The following is an 18,937-nucleotide window of genomic DNA, read 5'->3' as shown; positions in this document are numbered from 1 at the left end:
GTCTCATCTGAAAATTATTATAAGTCAGTGACATTAACACCATGAAACAATATTGGACCAGAAGGAAAACAAAACAAAACAAAAAAAAACCACACACATACACAGAAAATGCTGCATAAAGTGAGCATAATCTTTGCTTTTATTTCCAAACCACCAGGACGCAGCTCAGAGAGCCGGCATCACTGTTCACATTCATCCTCAGAACAGTAAGGCTTAAAAATGTCATACAATACAGTCTGTGTGATAAAAAGACTCTGAAGTAGACATTCAGTATTTTTTTTTTTTTTTAGTATTTAATTATTCACACAGTACAGCCACAATCTCAAGGCCTATGGCATACTGTCCACAGCTAAAGGTAATGTGCTCAAAAGTAACAGAAGGCAGAGAACATCTTTTCTTCAAATGCATCACACCAATGAGAGAAACGTGTTACTTAAGATGTGGAGCTATCATAAATAAATTACTAAGTTAGTGCTTTGTTAATAGATAATGTACAGCATATTACTCAGACTGGACAAGTCCAAAAGTCACTTATATTTACCTTTAAGACTATGTGATGCATTTTGTTTTCCTATGGTTACTCCCTAATTGTAGCTTATTGACTTATATCAAAACCATTGTTATGCTAACTTTAATTGCTTAATATTTCCTATCTATTAACATGTACTTAAGTAGCTTACTGACCAATCAAAGGTTTCCTATTAGAAGAAATGAAGATGCATTCAAAGACAAGCCACTGAAAAAAGCCCCCACTTTTCCCTCTGCTCTTCACATTTGATCTTTGGTGTCAATGTTCAGATGCTGTGTCTATTCAAGTTGTGTGTCCTTGAATAACCATAGTATCTACAAGCACACTCCTTCAGTATCCTTGAATATTTATCACTGCCTACTCCTGTTGAAAAACTAAGATACGTCTTTCACGTTACACATTATAGCTGCTAGATTATTTTAACTACGAGACCTGTGTGGACTGTTAAATCAGTAATAAATTAAGGTGTATGCAGGCTCTTAAATAGACTAAACTCTGCTTTGTTTCTTTTTTTTTTTTGTCTTGAGCATTCACTGCAGTTGCATGGACTCATTTTATTGTAAAGATGAAATAAAAGGCCTCTTATCATTCATATTGACACTGCATTACCATTTTGGGTACAAAGGTAATCCTTATGAAAAACCACAAGCACCAGTTCTAAATCCTAAATGACTAGCATTGTTAAGCACTTACCTTAAAGGTTGGTTTATTGCATTGAGTGTTACCCTCGAAAGCAACATGAAGCATTACATTAGATTTGGACAAGCTCTACCATTTACATGCAGCTGCTCAGGTCAGCACCTGCATGATGCTGCTGCCACTGCTGCGGCACAGACATGGGGTAACCTTCCTGCGGCCGAGGTGGGTTTTGTGCTTGAAGAGGATGGGGACCAGCTCCATCTTATTTTGTTTACTGCTTCCTGCCACGGCCCCCGCCATCTCTTCCATTTCTCTCACAGGTTGCACTTTGCCATTTTTTCACCCACCCTTCTTATTTGTCAATAAGTTTAACAAGGCTCTGGCGGAGGTCATTAAGGTCAAAGATCTTGATGTCCAGAATTTCTATGGCCCTCTGGATCTCAGCATCCAAGCGATCCCGTTCCTCCAGAGAGTTACTCAGGCTCTGCTCTGTGCTCTGGATGCGACGATCCAGCTCTGAGTTTCGCATCTCCATCTCCTGAAGTGAACGGGAGACACAGAAAAGGCACGGGCGAGACCAGGAAATGTTAGAAAGTTTAACAGAGCCTGATGAGTGATAAAACATGCCACGTTACTGTAAAAAAAATGTGACTCCTACCCGTAATCTGTGAATGGCCTCTTCCCGCTGATGTTCCATCTCATGGTACTCAGCTTTCTTGCTTTGCAGAATGTGAATTTCCTGCAGAAGGAAAGAAAGATACCCATTAGAGAGCCAGTTTCAGCATGCTGTGCTGATTTATCATGATTTCCTTGTTATTTAATAATTATCCAACCTCATCTTTGGCCTTCAGCAGGGCCTCCAGCTCCTCCAGGGACTGGTCAGCTCATCCTTCAACAGATCACTGGGGCCTTGGCCTCCATGGGCTTCAAGATCAGCCACCTTACAGAATACATCAAATTAAATAATGTCTGGTATGGGACATACTTTTTTTAAAAAAACAACTTTTATTTGGTCCAGATTACCATCCGTCTCATTCAAACTTCTTTTCCTCAAACCTATTTATCACCATTAAAATATAATGTCATGAAAACACAGAGTGAGCTTCTGTCCATCCATTCACCTTTGACAGCTAATCATACTCACACACAACTTTGACCAGCTTAGAATAAGCTAACGTGCATGGTTTTTTGACTGTGGGAGGAAACCAGAGTACCTGATGGACATCTACACAGGCACAAAGAGAGCATGCAAACTCCCCACAGAGAGGTCCAGCCCGCCCATCCTACATAATTTAATGCTGTATGTTGTGCAGCTTTTCTCCAACACAACTCTCGGTTTCATAAGAACGCTGTGGCAGTGGACAAAAAGCCACAGAGGCAAAACGCTCACGCTGGCTGGCACCTCACCATGTGTACAATCCAGAAATAACTTTGGTGGGCAAACACAAACAGCAGCACTGCTTTCTATGCACTAAAAATGACGGCCAAAGCACTACATTTACAGATTTTTGCATCCTGTCAGTCAATCTAAGTGCTTAATTACACACATCCCCAGACTGAGGTGGAGGATATTGATTGATCAGAATCCGTGGTCACACTGTTAGCTCTGAGATCAGACTTTAGCATACCACGCCAACACCAACGTTCTAAGGTGGAGTGTTAACATGTGTTAACTACTCTGTGCGGTATTTAATATTCACCTACTACAAACAGATTTCTGACCTGATGATGACACTATGTGCAGATCACCAAGGTTATGACACTCCATCCTAACGGGAATATGAATCTCTGTACCAAATTTCATTAACATCATTAACTGATGACAAGTATTGCTAGTTCAAGCTACAAATATGAACCCCACTGATGCTTTAATAGGGTATCTGCCAGGAATATATGGAAAAATGGTTATCCACCCCATAGATAGGTTCAATTGGGCAACCAAAATAACTGTGCATAACTTTTTTAAAATCACTAAAAGGACTGAAATTACAGTGCTCTTCAAAGCTTTATGATGCACTATCAGTGACCTCAGTTTAGATGACCATCCATGTTTATCCAATTCAGGGATAAGCAGGGGTACTGGAGTCTATCCCAGCTGTCACAGGGCAAGAGGTGGGATGCAGTCTGAACAGGTCACCAGTCAATCACAGGGATAACACATAGAGACAGACAACCATTCATGCTTACATTCACACCTGCAGCCAGTGATTAACCTACAGTAACATGTCTTTGGACTGTGGGAGGAAGGCCAAACATGCGACCTCCCCACAGAAAAACATTTAATGTGTAAAATAAAGACATAAAATGCTTAAACACTTTTACGAATGAAATCCTCATCGCATTCCATTTCATGTGAGCCCCATGAATCGGAAAGAAAAACAGAAGGAAACCTCTAAAAACACACCCTGTGCCCTGCTGGATTATTTTAAACTATGTATGGTTTAGACTAGGAGGAGCAATAAAAAGAAGATAGAAAAAAAAAAAAAAAAAAAAGAGAGAAACAAGTGGATGCCAACTCCCTCTGGTGATTTTTCATTTTTTCCTAACTGGGGCATTGAAAGTAGGATATTGCTGTCCTACAAACCCCCCTCTATCTCTCACACACACACACACACACACACACACACACACACACACACACACACACACACACACACACACACACACCACACACACACACACCACCCCGGAGACATGAACCATTTTCAGCCACCTGGTCCCCTTCCTCAGACAGTAGGAACTAGCTCGGTCCAAAGGAAACAGGGTTCTCACTTGTATGATTTAATCTGTCGATGTGGCCCAAAATAGTGAAAACTGTTTCTTGCTGAAATACCAGGGGACAGCTTAAGAATTAAGAGTAGTGATCAATACTGTAAGCCTGGGCTATAATGGAAAGGGATCAAGGTGTTGAATCAGAGAGGTTTGTAAATGTCAGCCTGAGTCGAGGTCATTCCCAGGGGAATCAGCTCCCAGCAAACACGAAACTAACTTTATTGATGAGTGGGGACAGGGAGGGCAGAGGCATCTGCATCCACCGGAGCCTGAAAAGTAATTCAAGTGTAAAACCCTCGTGAGGCTCTCAGCGTTTAGACCGAACTCCCTTGCGGTGAAATGCGACATCGCCGTGTGCTTAGTGAACCGGTTCAAGCAGCGCAGAGAACACCTTGATTAAAGCTTTGGAGGGAAAATGCCTGCAGCACAAGTCATGTCAGAGATTGATGAAGCGTGTTACCAGCACAACTTGTTTTCCTGAACATCTACTTTCAAAACAAGGCAATGAAGTGTCTGCAAAGGACGGCCCAATCAAAACCAGCACGACACATTACTGAAAACACAGGCTGAGTCTCGCAGTGTCACCTTTCTCTCGTTTGTGCAATCTTGCTTCTATCCCTGTTACACAACTACACACCTCCAGACATGTGACCTTAACCATTAGCTTCCACTCTGCAGGTTGTTACAGAGCTGCATAACGGCAAGAAATCAGAAGACAGAACAACTACTTCTGAGTGTGAACAACTTTCAGACACTGATGTAGAAAAAACACTATCAGGGTGTCGCTAAACTTCATTAAATATAAACTACTGGGATTGACTTTGACATGTACCAGCTAACCCTTCTCTAAATTGTGCTGAAGTTTGGAGGACGTGAGGCAAAGTAACCTGCAGACTAACAGAAAATTTTTTGGTTTATCTTTGGACCGCCAGAGGAAAGTGAAAACCTAGATGACAGAGATATTTTTAATCAGAGATATTTTTATCTACTTTTATTAATCTACTTCACAAAACATAACTATTAACATGATAATTCAGTCAATTTGGGCATCTGATTCTGCAGTACTACTCGAGTAGCATTAAAAACATTTATAGGACAGGTGATGTTTGCATTATTATGCTCACTTTGGAATAAAGCTTTCATTTTTCTCATCATCCAAAAGTGACCCTTTTTAATAAGCAAAATGATTGACAAAGTAACTTTCAGCTTTAAGCATCCAAAGTAAAACCTGAATGTTATATTTTCACATAAAAGCAGAAACGCAGGGCTATGAAGAAGCTAATTATTATACACAATAACAGGGTAACCCCCCATACTGTGTGTGTTAAAACGGTAGAGGCTCACCTGCTCTCGGAGTCTTTCGGTCTCCTCCTGATATGCCGTCAGCTGCTTCTTCCACTGCTCCACATTAGCATTCGCTTCATGCAAAGCTGCCACCAACTTGGAGTTGCTGTCCTGTAAAGTGAAGAGCTCGGCTTCCAGGTTCATCTCACAAATAGATCTGAAACACACAAACGACAATATACGTTTACATCATATTCTATTTATACAGCATCAAATCACAACAAACAGTTGTTTGTTTTGATTTGCGCCTTATTGTAAGATAAGCCAAGCCAACTTTATTTATATGGCCCTTTAAAAACAGCAAGTGCTGACCAAAGTGCTTAACATTAAAACACAATAAAATATGAAAACAATAAAAACAAACACAATTAAAACTGATAAATAAAACAAATGAGTAAAAGTCAATAATAATAATAATCAATAAAATAAAATAAAATAATAATAATAAAAGTCAACTCTCAAGCAGTTGCCAACGAAAAAAGGTGGGTTTTAAGAAGTGACTTAAAAATGGACAGTGAAGAAGCCTGTCTAATATGGAGTGGAAGTGAATTCCACAGCCTAGGTGCTGCCACAGCAAAAGCTCTGTCCCCCCTGAGCTTTCGTTGTGTCCTCGGCACATCCAGGAGCAGCTGATCAGCGGACCTGAGCGACTGGGAGGGCAAGTAGGCGATGTAGGAGCTCAGAGAGGTGGGGGGGGGAGGGGGGGGGGGGGGGGGGGGGGGGGGGCAAGACCATTTAATGACTTAAAAGCAAATAAAAGAATTTTAAAAATGCACTCTAAAATGAACAGGGAGCCAGTGCAGTGAGGCCAAAACAGGAGAAATATGATCTCTCTTCCGTGTACCAGTTAAAAGACGAGCGGCTGCATTTTGCAGCAGCTGAAGACGGGACAGGGATGACTGGGAAACCCCATAATAAACAGAGTTACAGTAATCCAGCTGTGATGTAATAAGAGCATGAATTACAATTTCAAAGTCCTGTTTTGAGAGGATCTGTTTGACCTTGGCTAATTGTCTGAGTTTAAAAAAGCTGGACTTCACTGCACTGATCTGCTTATCTAGGTTTAAAACACTGTCCATTCTGACACCCAGGTTAGAAACAGTAGGTTTTGCGTATTGTGTTAGAGGCCCCAGATCTACAGGAGAGGACCCACCAGTAGTACCAGGACTAACAACCAAAACCTCTGTCTTCTTGTCGTTAAAATGAAGAAAGTTTAGTGCCATCCAGGTTTTAACTTCATCAAGGCACTTAGTCAAAGATTCTACAGAGTAAGAGTCTTCTTGTTTTAAGGGGACATAAACCTGACTGTCATCAGCATAAAAATGGAAAGCACATTTGTGCTTTCTAAAAATGGAACCCAAGGGAAGAAGATACAATGAGAATAGCAGTGGTCCAAGGATGGAACCCTGGGGTATCCCACACAGCAGAGGAGAGCATGAAGACTTAAAACTGTCAAGACTGACACAGAATGTTCTCTCAGCCAGGTAGGACCTCAACCAACTCAGGGCAGTGCCACGAATGCCTGCACAATACTCTAAACGAGAGAGTAAAATACTGAAGATAAAGACCCTACAATAATTACAGAGAAAACCCAACAGTCAAACGACCCTCTATGAGCAAGCACTTGGCAAAAGTGGGAAGGAAAAATTCCCTTTTAACAGGAAGAAACCTCCAGCAGAACCAGGCTCAGGGAGGGGGGGGGGTCATCTGCTGTGACCAGTTGGGGCTGAGGGGAGAGAGACAGGACAAAAGACATGCTGTGGAAGGGAGCCAGAGATTAATAATAACTAATGATTAAATGCAGAGTGGGGTATAAACAGAGAAAAAAGAGGTGAGTGAAAAGAAACATTCAGTGCATCATGGGAACCCCCCATCACCTAGGCTTATTGCAACATAACTAAGGGAGCGTTCAGGGTCACCTGATCCAGCCCTAACTATAAGCTTTATCACAAAGGAAAGTTTTAAGCCTAATCTATAATAAGTCCCTTTGGGGTTGCATCAGGAAGGGCATCTGCTGCCAAATCAAATATTAGAAGATAACGTAGCAGGACTAAATGCTCCAGAAAACACTGTCCATAAACCTGTTTCATCAACTGCTATTTTATTTTTTATTTTTATTTATTTAACCTTGATTTAACCAGGAAAAACACATTGAGATTTAAATCTCTTTTTCAAGAGTGTCCAAATTCAAAGAAAAACAGTCTTTTTTAAAGACACAACAATGCTTCTTAGATAAATGTCATTAAGTGAAGTCAGACTGGACTCTGCAACCCACCATGTATAATTAAGAAAGGTATTCTATTTTATAACAAACACTACGGTGCTAAATTTCACTGATTACGATTCAGTTACTTGAAAATCTGAAACAGTTATGGATAAACGAGCTAATGTCGTCTCTGTAATACAAAAAACCAAACTGCTACACGTTGCCTTTTGCTGACTTGTTTTTAAAATTAAGAGACCGTCTGAGTTCAACCGAGTCTTGCTGTAAAATGAGTCTAAACACAATAGCTGGCTGTGGAGTAACAAGCCAGCTGTACTGCTACCAAGTCTCTGGAACATGATGAAACACTGATGGCCTGGTTAACACAATCACAGAGCCACAACCAAAGTGTTAAGGAGGCTGCAGCCTGCAGCTGCACACCCAAAGGCCAGAGTGAAACTTATTACACAGGTTTTATGACAAAGTAAAGAAACACTCACTGACTGCTTCAAGAGACTGATAGTTAATTTGAAAAGCCACTAAGGCTGACATTTGTTTGCATCAAGAAAAAGATGAAATGAAAATGACAGATGATGATTTGTGTATTTTTTCACATCTTTCCATTACAGTTCTTCAGTCCCCACTGACGTTTGTTCCAGTTTAAAGTGATGTGACCTTGAAACATCTTTATCTCTCTGACTTTAAACTGAATTTATTGGGCATTTGATGAATTACTTGTAAGCAAGTGAGACAATCCTGTCCCCACTTGATCAGTGCACCCTTATGCCACCTGCATAGAAGACATATATGATAACTGGATTTCATGTTCTCTCTTCATTTTTTATTCTTTTCCCTCGCTCTGTCCTACATCTCCAAAGCCTGATGTTGTAATCTGGCCACAGTTTGCCATGGTAACCATTCAAGAGCAGCCTTCTTAGTCATAATTGGACTATAAGGTATAAAAGCATTGTGAGTGGCTCAAAAGGACTGAATGGAGGGATGTTTCCAAGCCTCATTCAATGTTATGTATGAGTCAACACTTCAATAATGGCCTGTTCATTTCCTTAGGAGCTTAATAAACCGAATGACGTCAGTGACGTTAATTAACACAAACTGAAAACCACGATGACACTCAGGAAGTAAAACCTAATGGACTGCCTGGTTAAGTGCAGCTAGAAGCATAATCCACTTGAAATTTGAAACAACCTCATAAAGTTACAAAGACCGTTTGTAAAACACAGTGCATGGTTACAGCAACTTCTAGATGCTGGGCATCCCTGAACCCCTAGGTGCCCCTGATGGATCCATCGGAGTGTGTGTGAATGTTAGAAAGGATTTAGATTGTGTGATTGGGTGAGAGACTTTGAGTGCTCAACTAGGTAGAAAAGCACTAATAAGTACCAGTCCATTTACTGTGATGAGGTATCATTCACTGACTCTAGTAGTGTAGATGTAGCAGTAAGAATATCTTTAAAAGAACAAGTTAGCATGTTGGAACATACACTTGTTGTCTTTTTCATGAAATCTAGGTAAGAGGATCAGTAGCTCTCCTATCAATCTGCTCAGTATGAAGCTACACCGAGAAGACTGTTAGCTTATCATAAAGAGCCTGTCTGGAAAAAAAAAAAACACTATTCAAATGTGTGGAGTTTCATCTTTAATTTTTCTGCAGAATAAACAAAGGAGAAATTATGAGAGTTTATGAGTTTTAGAAGTGCTGGTAGGATTATTAGTCCTCAAATACACTTGATTAACTGCCACAATCTTCCCAGGAGTGGATATCCCAGCAAATTCACCCCAAGTTCAGACTGTGAAATGCTCAGGGAAATTTCAAAAATCAACAAAACATCTGGTAAAAATTAAACACATCACATCAGCACAAACATTTCATATCAACTGTCAAGTACGGTGGTGGAGGGGTGATGATTTAGGCTTGTTTTGCCGCCACAGGAGATGGGCACCTTAAAGTCACTGAGCTGACAATGAACCCTCTGTATACCAAAATATTCTCGAGTCAAATGTGAAGCTGTCTGTTTGACAGCTACAGCTGGGCCCAAACCGGGTTATGCAACAGGACAATGATCCCAAACACAGCAGCAAATCTACAACAGAATGGCAGAAAAAGAAAAGAAGATGTTGCAATGAACCACAGTCCAGACCTCAACCCACCTGAAAGAGAGCCGTGCATAAATGAATAAATCAATGAACTGAACCAACGTTGTAAAGAAGAGTGGGCCAAATTCCCTCCACAATGATGTGAGAGACTGATAAAGTTACACTTCAGGTTGTTGCTGCTAAAGGTGTTTCTACAAGATATTGAATCATGGGGTGTACTTAGTTTTTCACAGGACTGCATACTGTCCTCGCTCTGCAGAATGCCTGAATGCAAGTTGAATGCAGCCATGTTGCATTGATGCAAGCCTGTGCATAGTGGAATCAATAACTGTCTGATAAGACTTTTCAAAGGCATTACCAAGATGGCTGTCGAGATTTGCCTAGAAGAACTTTGACTCCATTCGCCGAAGGAGGACATGTAGGTGTGGCTAAGCAAATTAGACCTGCGATACAAATTCCTATCAAATTACTGTTTCAATTGTCCGTAATGAGCCTTCAAGCTGAATTCCACCTTCAGTTTGATAAATCATAAATTTGATACCTCTTTTTACAAATCATTGAGGTTGACCTTTGTGAGGAGCTGAGCAGAGAAAAAGTGGGCAACATTTTTAAAAACTAGGAGCAGAAGGTGTTTGTGGCCTCTTTGGTTTCACGTCTGTTGATGCGTGTGTGTGTGTCTGTGTGTGTGTGTCTGTGTGCAGTTACCCCTCAGAGAGCATCTTTTTAATGCGCTCCTTCTCAGAAGACAGGGTGATGTCTGCGCTCTGGCTGCGGAACAGCTTGTCCTCCGGTCCATTCACACACATCACCGGTGGAGACTGGAGTTCATCCGAGAGGTCCTGAGAAACACATCAGTAAATGGACTCTCATAATAACTAATACAAATTTATTAACCAAAAAAACAGACTCAACACTTAATGGATTATTCAAGCAGAGGAGAGGCCGCCTGCTTTTAGAAGTCAAAAGCCCATTCAGGCCAAAGTCTGCATATAAAGTCAGGCAAAGCTTTACAGCTCATGATAACAATAATAAATGACTTTCTCTGCGCTGTCTTGGTCTCGATGGACCGACTGTTGGAATACGATAGTTCGAGCTTCTTTTTCAGTCTGATAAATGAGGAGCATAGCCAGTACGAATGCTGAGTTTCTAGGAATCCCGTCACAGCTGTCTGCCCATCAGAGAAGGCATAAAATGATTCAAAATTCTTCCAAATACAGTTTTTCCTCGTGGAGCCGACAAAAGACTCACCTGTGAGAACTGCAGAGGAAATCCATGAGGTGGAAAAACAGAAAAGAAAAGCATGTCATCACGAAGCACACAATACAAAAATGACCTTTTCAAAACATCACAGTCATAAGCATGCTTTGCAGACTGATCAGTTATGCAGTGCAGTGCCACTTAGCAAGTACAATGAACTGAAGCAGTTGGCAATTTTCTGGAGCTCTGGCTCTTCCAATGTGTTCATTAAATCGATCAGGAGTGAGAGGCATCACTTGGAATTTGGTCAGCCGTGGAATTAAAAAGGAAATAGGCATGTTTCTCAAGATCAAGCAGATGAAACTGAATGCTGATTATTCTTTATTGATGAAGAGGGTCCTGGGCTGGCTAGATTTTCATCATTACAAGAGTTTCAAGTCAGAGGCTTCTGAGTAGCTGTGAGGAGTAAATGTGAATGCGGCGCACTGCTGAGCAGCATGGGATAATTTTACCGTCGTCCTAGTTTTCCTCACTTTCACTTCCCTCTGAGACAACTGACCCAGCTCACATATCTTCTGCTTTTCGTTCCCCTCTCTCCCCATCCCTCCTTTGATCCAATCACAGCGGCCCGGTCTAACAGCCGAACTGCAGCAAGTAATACAGGTGCATTCATCTAATCTTGGCCTGTGCTCAGTCCTGAAATGCCAAAAATGTGTCACTGCGTGCATCTGTGGGTAATGACAGAGGTTTCACATTTACAGCTCCTGGCTGACCCTTGCTCTTCTTTCACGTTGATGTTTTTTCAAAGGACAGAGCTCACCTGAGGAGCAGCGATGGTGAGCGCAGTGTTGGCCAGTTCTTTGTCCTGTGACTTTTCTCGTGCCAGACGTGCTGCATCTTTCACCTCCTTGAACTTCTCTGCAAACTTTACAATAGAGGACAAGTCATGACCTAAACAGCGCAGTACAAGCCTCCTATTAAAAAAAAAACGGGCAGTACATTTTTATAATACTTTTCTTTGGCCTACCTGATGCAGCTGCTGCTCTGTGGCAAAACCCAGACCGTAGACAGTGTTGGCTCGGCTGTCGGCCCACTGACCAAACTTCTGGGACGTCTTAGTAAATGTCATGCTGGGTGTAACAGTGCAGTTGATAATTGCCTGCAGATAAAGAGATAAAAGTGGCCTTCCCTTTAGGTGCAGGTGAAGAGAACAGGCACATGAATCCAGACAAAACTAAATAATTCAACAGAATCAGTATTTTTCATCAGGCTTTGCCTCCATGTTCCTTCAGACACTGGCAATAATACCAACTTCTGTACATACTTTATGTTCTTACTGAGGCACTGTCAGGTTATTATTTTTATTTCCTCCAGTGTGGTCATTTTGTTCAATTTACGGCAAATTTGTCCAGCGAATGCTAACATTTTACTTAGTGCAAGACTGATTTAAAACCGTTTACTAAGAAAGTCCCGAAAATACAATTTTAACTGAAGATTTTAACCTCTCTATGGAAATCGGAGACTGGCAAACTGAGGCAGAATATGGAGGAACAACTTGGAACACCAATGCAGCAGCTTCAGGACCTGGAAAAATGCAGGGTAGAAGTGGATGAGGAAGAATATGAAAAGACAAAGAAGGACATTTTGGAGCAGCTGAGTGAATTCAAACACTCTGTAAAGAAAATAATGTCAGGAGACATGACACTTGTGGATGAACTCAGCAGGATGCAGCTGGCGATCCAGGCTGCCATCAGACTAGCCTTCAAAACCCCTGAGGCGATACGACTCTGTGAAGCAGCCAGGACAGCTGAGAACCAGACAGGTAAAGACGTGATGGTGTGAAAACCAAGTCATTGCAACTCTACAGGGATGGCTGTGGCTCAGGAGGTAGAGCAGGTCACCTTACAACTAAAAGGCTGGTGGTTCAATCTCTGGCTCTCCTAGTCTGCATGTTGAAGTATCTTTGGGCAAAATACGGACCCCCTGCCCCAGTTGCATCCATCAGAGTGTGACTGTTTGGTTAAAGGCACTTAGTTACAGAAAAAAGGTGCTATATTGTGCTATATTAGTACCAGTCCATCTATTATTTAATTGTTGGATAACAAAACAGAGGTCCTTAAACCTGCAGTCTTTTTTATGGCCAGCAGGGGGTGACTCTTCTGGTTTCAAAAGTAAGTCAGACTGTAGGAGAAACTGACCCTTCTGCTCTTGCTAGTTTCACATCATATTAAATACAACATGATATTCACTTTGTAGATTACAGTTTCATTTAAAGTAGAACAGAAAAAAAAGCAGGACATGTTTGGACAGTTATTCAAATAATGCATGGCAGGTGTTTGTGTGTGTGGTTAAATGTTGTCAGTGTGATGGACTCAAAGCAGAGCAGAGCTTTAATAGCTGAAGTGTACTGAGATCAAAATGAAGGTTGAAGATGACGGTGATCCAATGCGACTACTGAGTAAAACGATGCCCCACCAAAACATACACACTCTTTATGCCCCTGCTGCACCTTCCTTTGAATTTTAATGTATCTGTAACTTCCCGTATAAAAAATATTTAATGTGTATAAAAATAATGCTTTAAAAGATGGTCTATAGAAGTAACAGCATTCACATTTTAGCTGGGATGTAGCGCTGAGCTTGGCATTTAACCCTGTGGTCTTAAGCACTTCATCAGGTATGAAATGTTTGGTCTTGGACTTTAGTGCAGATATTCATGGTCCCCACTGACTTTGTTTAGTCCCTCAATGGTGCCAAGTGGTTGAGCGTTTTAATGCAACATGCTTCCACAAGCATTTGGAAATGTTGCCATTACATTTGGTTCAGATTCCATAGTAAATTTTTGCACACAAACATTACAAACTAATGCTGGACATAGTCTGGCTGCTGTAAGCCTTTAGCTCTAAGCTAGGCCTTAGCAGAGCCTCATATAGACTGCTATAGACTAATTTATACAGTAACCAAGCCAGAGACTATTTTGAGCATGCAGCTACTACATTTGTATTAGTTATCTTGTGTTATTCCTGAACAAACACCTACATACATCCTATGTAAACAGTGCAATAAAGGCTTCACATTATTGTTAAAATCAGTGCTTATTGTGAATATTAATGGCAGGTTAGCATTATGTCCTTTTTCAAGCATTCTCTTTACAAAATACCTTAAAACTAAATTCAGACGAGAGACAAATTAAATTAAAGTCACACTTCTGCCAAAGGGCAGCAGCTGCACAATCAAAGCCATCCACCAGGTTCATCACCTCATTCTCTGGGAAGTAGCCAAAGCTGGCTCTGTCCTCCTCATCACATGACCCAAAAAACAAAAAACAAAAACTATTTATAAACCTTTTTACGTCATCTCCACTGTTAGAGTAAGGGAATTGATTTAAAGCACCAGAACTGCAGGCCAATGGCAGCTTAAGAAGAAGCCCCCCCCCCCCCCCCAAAAAAAATCCCCTTCCCCTCCAACAGATGATTACATGAACTCTACAGTCTGCACTTCTGTGCCGGCGTGTTTGACATAACATGTCGGATGCCAGCAGGAGCAGCAGCAGCAGTGAAGATTACTGTGGAGCCACACACCAGCCCTGGCAGGATTGGGCAACTGAACGACCAACTGCTGCCCCGCGCTGCCTTCTGGGAGGCAGAAATGTGGGTCACACCGGAGGTGCTAAGATGAGATCAGATAGGTCCCCTCCCCACACTCTTAATCTAAATCCACATGCCCGGACCAAAGATGCTCTGGCTGCTGATTTGGTTTAGTTTGTTGTATAATTCTTCACCTCACAGGGCTTCTGTCAGGAGAGCGATTGGTGAAGAGTAAAATTCAATCCAAAGCCGGTGCTTGTCCTGTTTTGTTAGGCCAGTAGCATTATTTCAAAGACTGAAAAGCCCCTTTTGATGCAAAGGCCATCAAGCATTTACTTATTACTTCTAGACAGTCCATCTGTTTTGTTTTGTTTATGTTGTTTATGTTGATTTGTTTTTTGCGGCTCGGCTTTAATTTGGCTTCTTTGTCGAATCTTACATTTTGTCTTCACTAATTTCCCCACACACTCACCTTTGTCCCCCCCACACTAATGATCCGATACACATTGCGGGTAACATCGTAGAAGAAGGACACTGTGACAGCATGCTTGCTGGCAGGTATCCAGTTCCTCTTGGTGGTGGGGTCGATTTGGAAAACGTGGGCCCGTGCGCTGAAGATCGGCTGCTCCCTGAAGGAGGAATCACAGAGGGATGATGATGAGATGATATAAAAAAGGAATGTCAAAGTGAAAATCTCACAGACTTAAGGTGAACTGGCAGTGAAGGAACTGAATGTAATGTTTAATTTTCTAAAATGAGCATCAGACCATTAAAACATTTTCCATTAAATCCCCCAAACCGAACAAGAAACAATTTTTTGCTCAAAAATCCCCTCTCTAAAAAACAAATCCATCATTATTTTCATAACAGGACATGTCTGTCTCCCACTCTGCCATCCAGGGACAGATGTGGAATCCTCCTTTGGCTTTTTCCCACTATTTTTCCTGCGTCATTCACCAACCAAACAGGGTTAGCTGGCAAAGCATGTTGACTAGAACTCTCTGAACCCTCTCCCAAGTCGTCACCCTCCACGCTCTGATCTGCTCCTGGCAGATTTTGCTTTTTACTTTGTATCCTGGATACAAAGTAAATGTATCAAAGCAACAAACTCACTGGTGCAGGGAGGTGGTTTAGCCACTGCCCTGTGGTGTGAATGGAAGCACAGCTAAAGGTCTTCCTATCTTTTTAACTCCTCCTTTCTCTTCAGCAGGGGTGAAAGCGAGCACCACAAGATGCTGCCGCTGTCATTCACTGGTATAGAAATAAAATCAGAAGAGGTGTCATATAGTCAAAAGTATTACATGGTAAAAAAAAAAATTAAAAAGGCCATTTATTCTTGACTGCACTTGTGTAAATTGCTATAACTCTTTCCAGTAGAACTGCATTATTTTGGACACTCACTGTATATTCATTGTGCACTTATTCCTAACACAAAAACCCAACAATGGTCTCTGTGTGTGTTTGTAACTAATAAGTACACTTGCTGGCCACTATATGCCTTTAGGCATGTAGACATAGTCAGGATGACCTGCTGAAGCTCAAACTGAGCATCAGAATTGGGAAGAAAGGTGATTTAAGTGACTTTGAATGTGGTTGTTGGTGCCAGATGGGCTGGTCAGAGTATTTCAGAAACTGCTGATCTACTGGGATTTTCCCACATCGACTATCTCTGGATTTTACAGAGAATGGTCCAAAAAGAGAAAAAAAGTGAGCAGCATCTCTCTGGGTGAAAAAGCCTCGTTGATGACAGAGGTCCGAGGAGACTGGCCAAACTGCTTTGACCCTAACCCTGATAGGAAGGAAACATTAACTCACTCATTACAGACATGCAGAAAAGCATGTCTGAACACACAACACGTTGAACCTTGAAGCAGATGGGCTACAGCAGCAGAAGACCACACCGGGTGCCACTCCTGTCAGCTAAGAATGGGAATCTGAGGCTTCAGTTCACACAAGCTCACCAAAATTCGACAAAAGCAGATTGGGAAAACATTGCCTGGTCTGATGAGTCTCAATTTCTGCAGCAACATCTGGATGGTAGGGTCGAAATTTGGTGTAAATAACATGAAAGCATGGAACCATCCTGCCTTGTATTGACAATTCAGGCTGCTGCTGGTGGTGTAAATGTGTGGTGGATATTTCCTAGGCACACTTGACAATGAGTTCACTGTACTCAAATGGCACTCAGCCATCAGATCTCAGTCCAACAGAGCACCTTTGGGATGTGGTGGAAGAGGAGATGCATGTCATGGAGCAACTGCGTGATGCCATCATGTCAAAATGGACCAAAATCTCTGAGCAATGTTTCAGCACCTTGTTGAATCTCTCCCACAAAGAATTAAGGCAGTTATGAAAATAAAAGGGGCTCCAAACTAGTACTAGTAAAGTATGCAACAAAGAGGCTGGTGAGTATACATTATATGGACTTGTGCAGTGTTTTAAGGACTAAAGATGTTTACATTAACAAAGGTGTTTCAGCTACATTCCAGTCTGATAATAACCCATGCTGTAATTCCCCCTTTTCAGTTCACAGTTGAGGCCCAAGAGTCAATCAGTGAGGTCACTGTTGTCAAACAACCAGAAAGTGCCACCCTCTTGAACCTGCTGTTTAAAAATGAGACTCGGGGGGTGGGGGGGTCCTGCTCTTAACTCTAATAGCATCCCATCACCGCCATGCTTTGACCTTGCCTGAGGTGACATGCTCTGCCACAGAATATCTGGCATCCAACTGAGCAACAGGGACCGCTTTGCAAACAGGATGAACTAGGAATCAAACAAATAGACAAACAGAGGCTGACAGGCTGCAAGTGTGTGTGTGTGTGTGTGTGTGTGTCAACATTTTTAGTTTCCTATATATTCTGTTCACTGAGCAGCAGAACAATTCCAGTTACTTGACCTTCATCCTCAGTAGGGTGTGTGTGTGTGTGTGTGTGTGTGTGTGTGTGTGTGTGTGTGTGTGTGTGTGTGTGTGGCCTACTTAATGGAGGTCTCCAAGCATGATGATAAAGCCTGGGAGTGATCAGACAAGAATTAGTGTGTTCATCCTGCGGTGTAGCTCTGACCTCTGTCACACACTATCTAAAATCTGTTGTACTTGCTGTCTTTTAACACCATTTAATCTGATCTAAATCTTTTAAGAGAAATGTTAAACACTAGACAGTCTGATTAATAATGTGAAAGGAAGCAGCTGCATGCAACTGCATGTATTGAAATAGCATTATGAAAATATTGCTGCCCTTTCAATCTTCTCATGCTGAAACCTGCTCCCCTGGGATGGCCCCACCTCCCTTTTAATTATAACTGCAATAAAAGCAACAAAGAGTGTATGCTGAAAACTATGTTTTAAATAAACCAAGCAGGGGCCACACAGGGAATACATTACAAAATGAGTGTCTCAATTTAACAGATTCATTAAGTCGGAAATGAAACCAGAGCGCTGATCCAGATGTGCTCCACAGCCAACATCAGCAGAGCAGTGATAAATGTTCATCTGCAGCCCTGCTACAGTTTTAAGCTGTCACTACAACTGATTGCTTTAAGCTTACTCCCCCTTGTTCTGATAACCAGAACTTGTATTTGTTTTAGATTTATGTAAATTGTGTGGCATCCCAAGGTCACATGCAAGTACAAGAAATTTAAATGTCTGGGGTGAAAAAAACAAAAAGGACAAGCTGGTAAAGGGTCATACCTTTCTCTGTGGTGAGGAAACATCTTACAAGATCACCAAGACTTCTTTTCTACAAAAGAGTTGTTAACATAAATATTTTTAATTTAAAAAAAAATTACAAGAGAGAAAAAGGAATTGTTAAAAGTTTGTCCCTCTACTTTAACATTTTTTCACTCCTAATTTTTTTTTACTTAATTCGCAGTTAAATCGGTGTTACGAATAAGAAAGCACTTACCCCATTTCGGTGTAAAGCCTTGTTGAGTCTGTTATCTAATAATATTTTGCGCCCTGTAACCGCTGCTGCTGTCCCAGTTGGTCTCTTCCTTTAACTCAGAGCTACCAGATGCTTTATTCTTGCTTTATTCTCCAGGGGGAGGTTCCACTGCAAGGCGCTGCACTCCGCCTGCTGCAGCCCGCCAAGTGGCACCGTCCTGTCCCGAGCAGCGGAGTCCACCGACCGGCCCTGCGGAGCCCGCAGAGTCAAAAGCCCGGGAAAGCAGAGCTGTTGCTGCTGCTGACCTCGATGACTGAAGTGACCGCGGACTGCTCCGTGTCCATCTTCGTCCTGCCACAGAAGATGGGACTGATCTGTATTTCTCTCTTTCGGTGCTTTTCCTGGTGGCCAGACCTCTCTGCTCTCCCCTCCAGTTTTTGTCTCTTCATCCAGCCGGCAGTATAGTACCACCTGCTGGCTCTGCAGCCTCCAAACACCCGCTCCAGCTATATGTGACCGTGAGGTATGTAAACTGTGTCAACCTGCCTGCACCCAATGAGCCTGCATGTGTGTACTGCAAACCGGAGCTTTCAGGTCTCTTTGGAGGTGCCTCTTGACCTAAAAAAAAAGTGAGGCATCATACTACAGCCCATTTAGGACCTATTGGTGTA

The 18,937-nt window shown here is 41.9% G+C and overlaps 1 protein-coding gene across 1 annotated transcript; it reads right to left on the bottom strand.

The window, feature by feature from the left end:
* Window positions 1–137: 137 nt before the first annotated feature.
* On the bottom strand, window positions 138–18,709 carry LOC115795341 (homer protein homolog 3-like). The gene is given in 12 exon segments (XM_030751183.1): window positions 138–1,706; window positions 1,827–1,907; window positions 2,002–2,048; window positions 2,051–2,108; window positions 5,285–5,441; window positions 10,308–10,441; window positions 10,851–10,859; window positions 11,620–11,724; window positions 11,827–11,958; window positions 14,858–15,014; window positions 18,074–18,122; window positions 18,288–18,709. Coding segments are annotated over 11 exon segments (1,089 nt in total). The 5' UTR covers window positions 18,097–18,122; window positions 18,288–18,709; the 3' UTR covers window positions 138–1,520.
* Between the last annotated feature and the right edge of the window lie 228 nt (window positions 18,710–18,937).

The sequence above is a fragment of the Archocentrus centrarchus genome, chromosome 17 (genome assembly GCF_007364275.1).
Source record: "Archocentrus centrarchus isolate MPI-CPG fArcCen1 chromosome 17, fArcCen1, whole genome shotgun sequence".
Lineage (NCBI taxonomy): Eukaryota > Metazoa > Chordata > Actinopteri > Cichliformes > Cichlidae > Archocentrus > Archocentrus centrarchus.
Note: the sequence above shows the minus strand (reverse complement) of the source record. Positions and strands in the feature narration are given on the sequence as shown.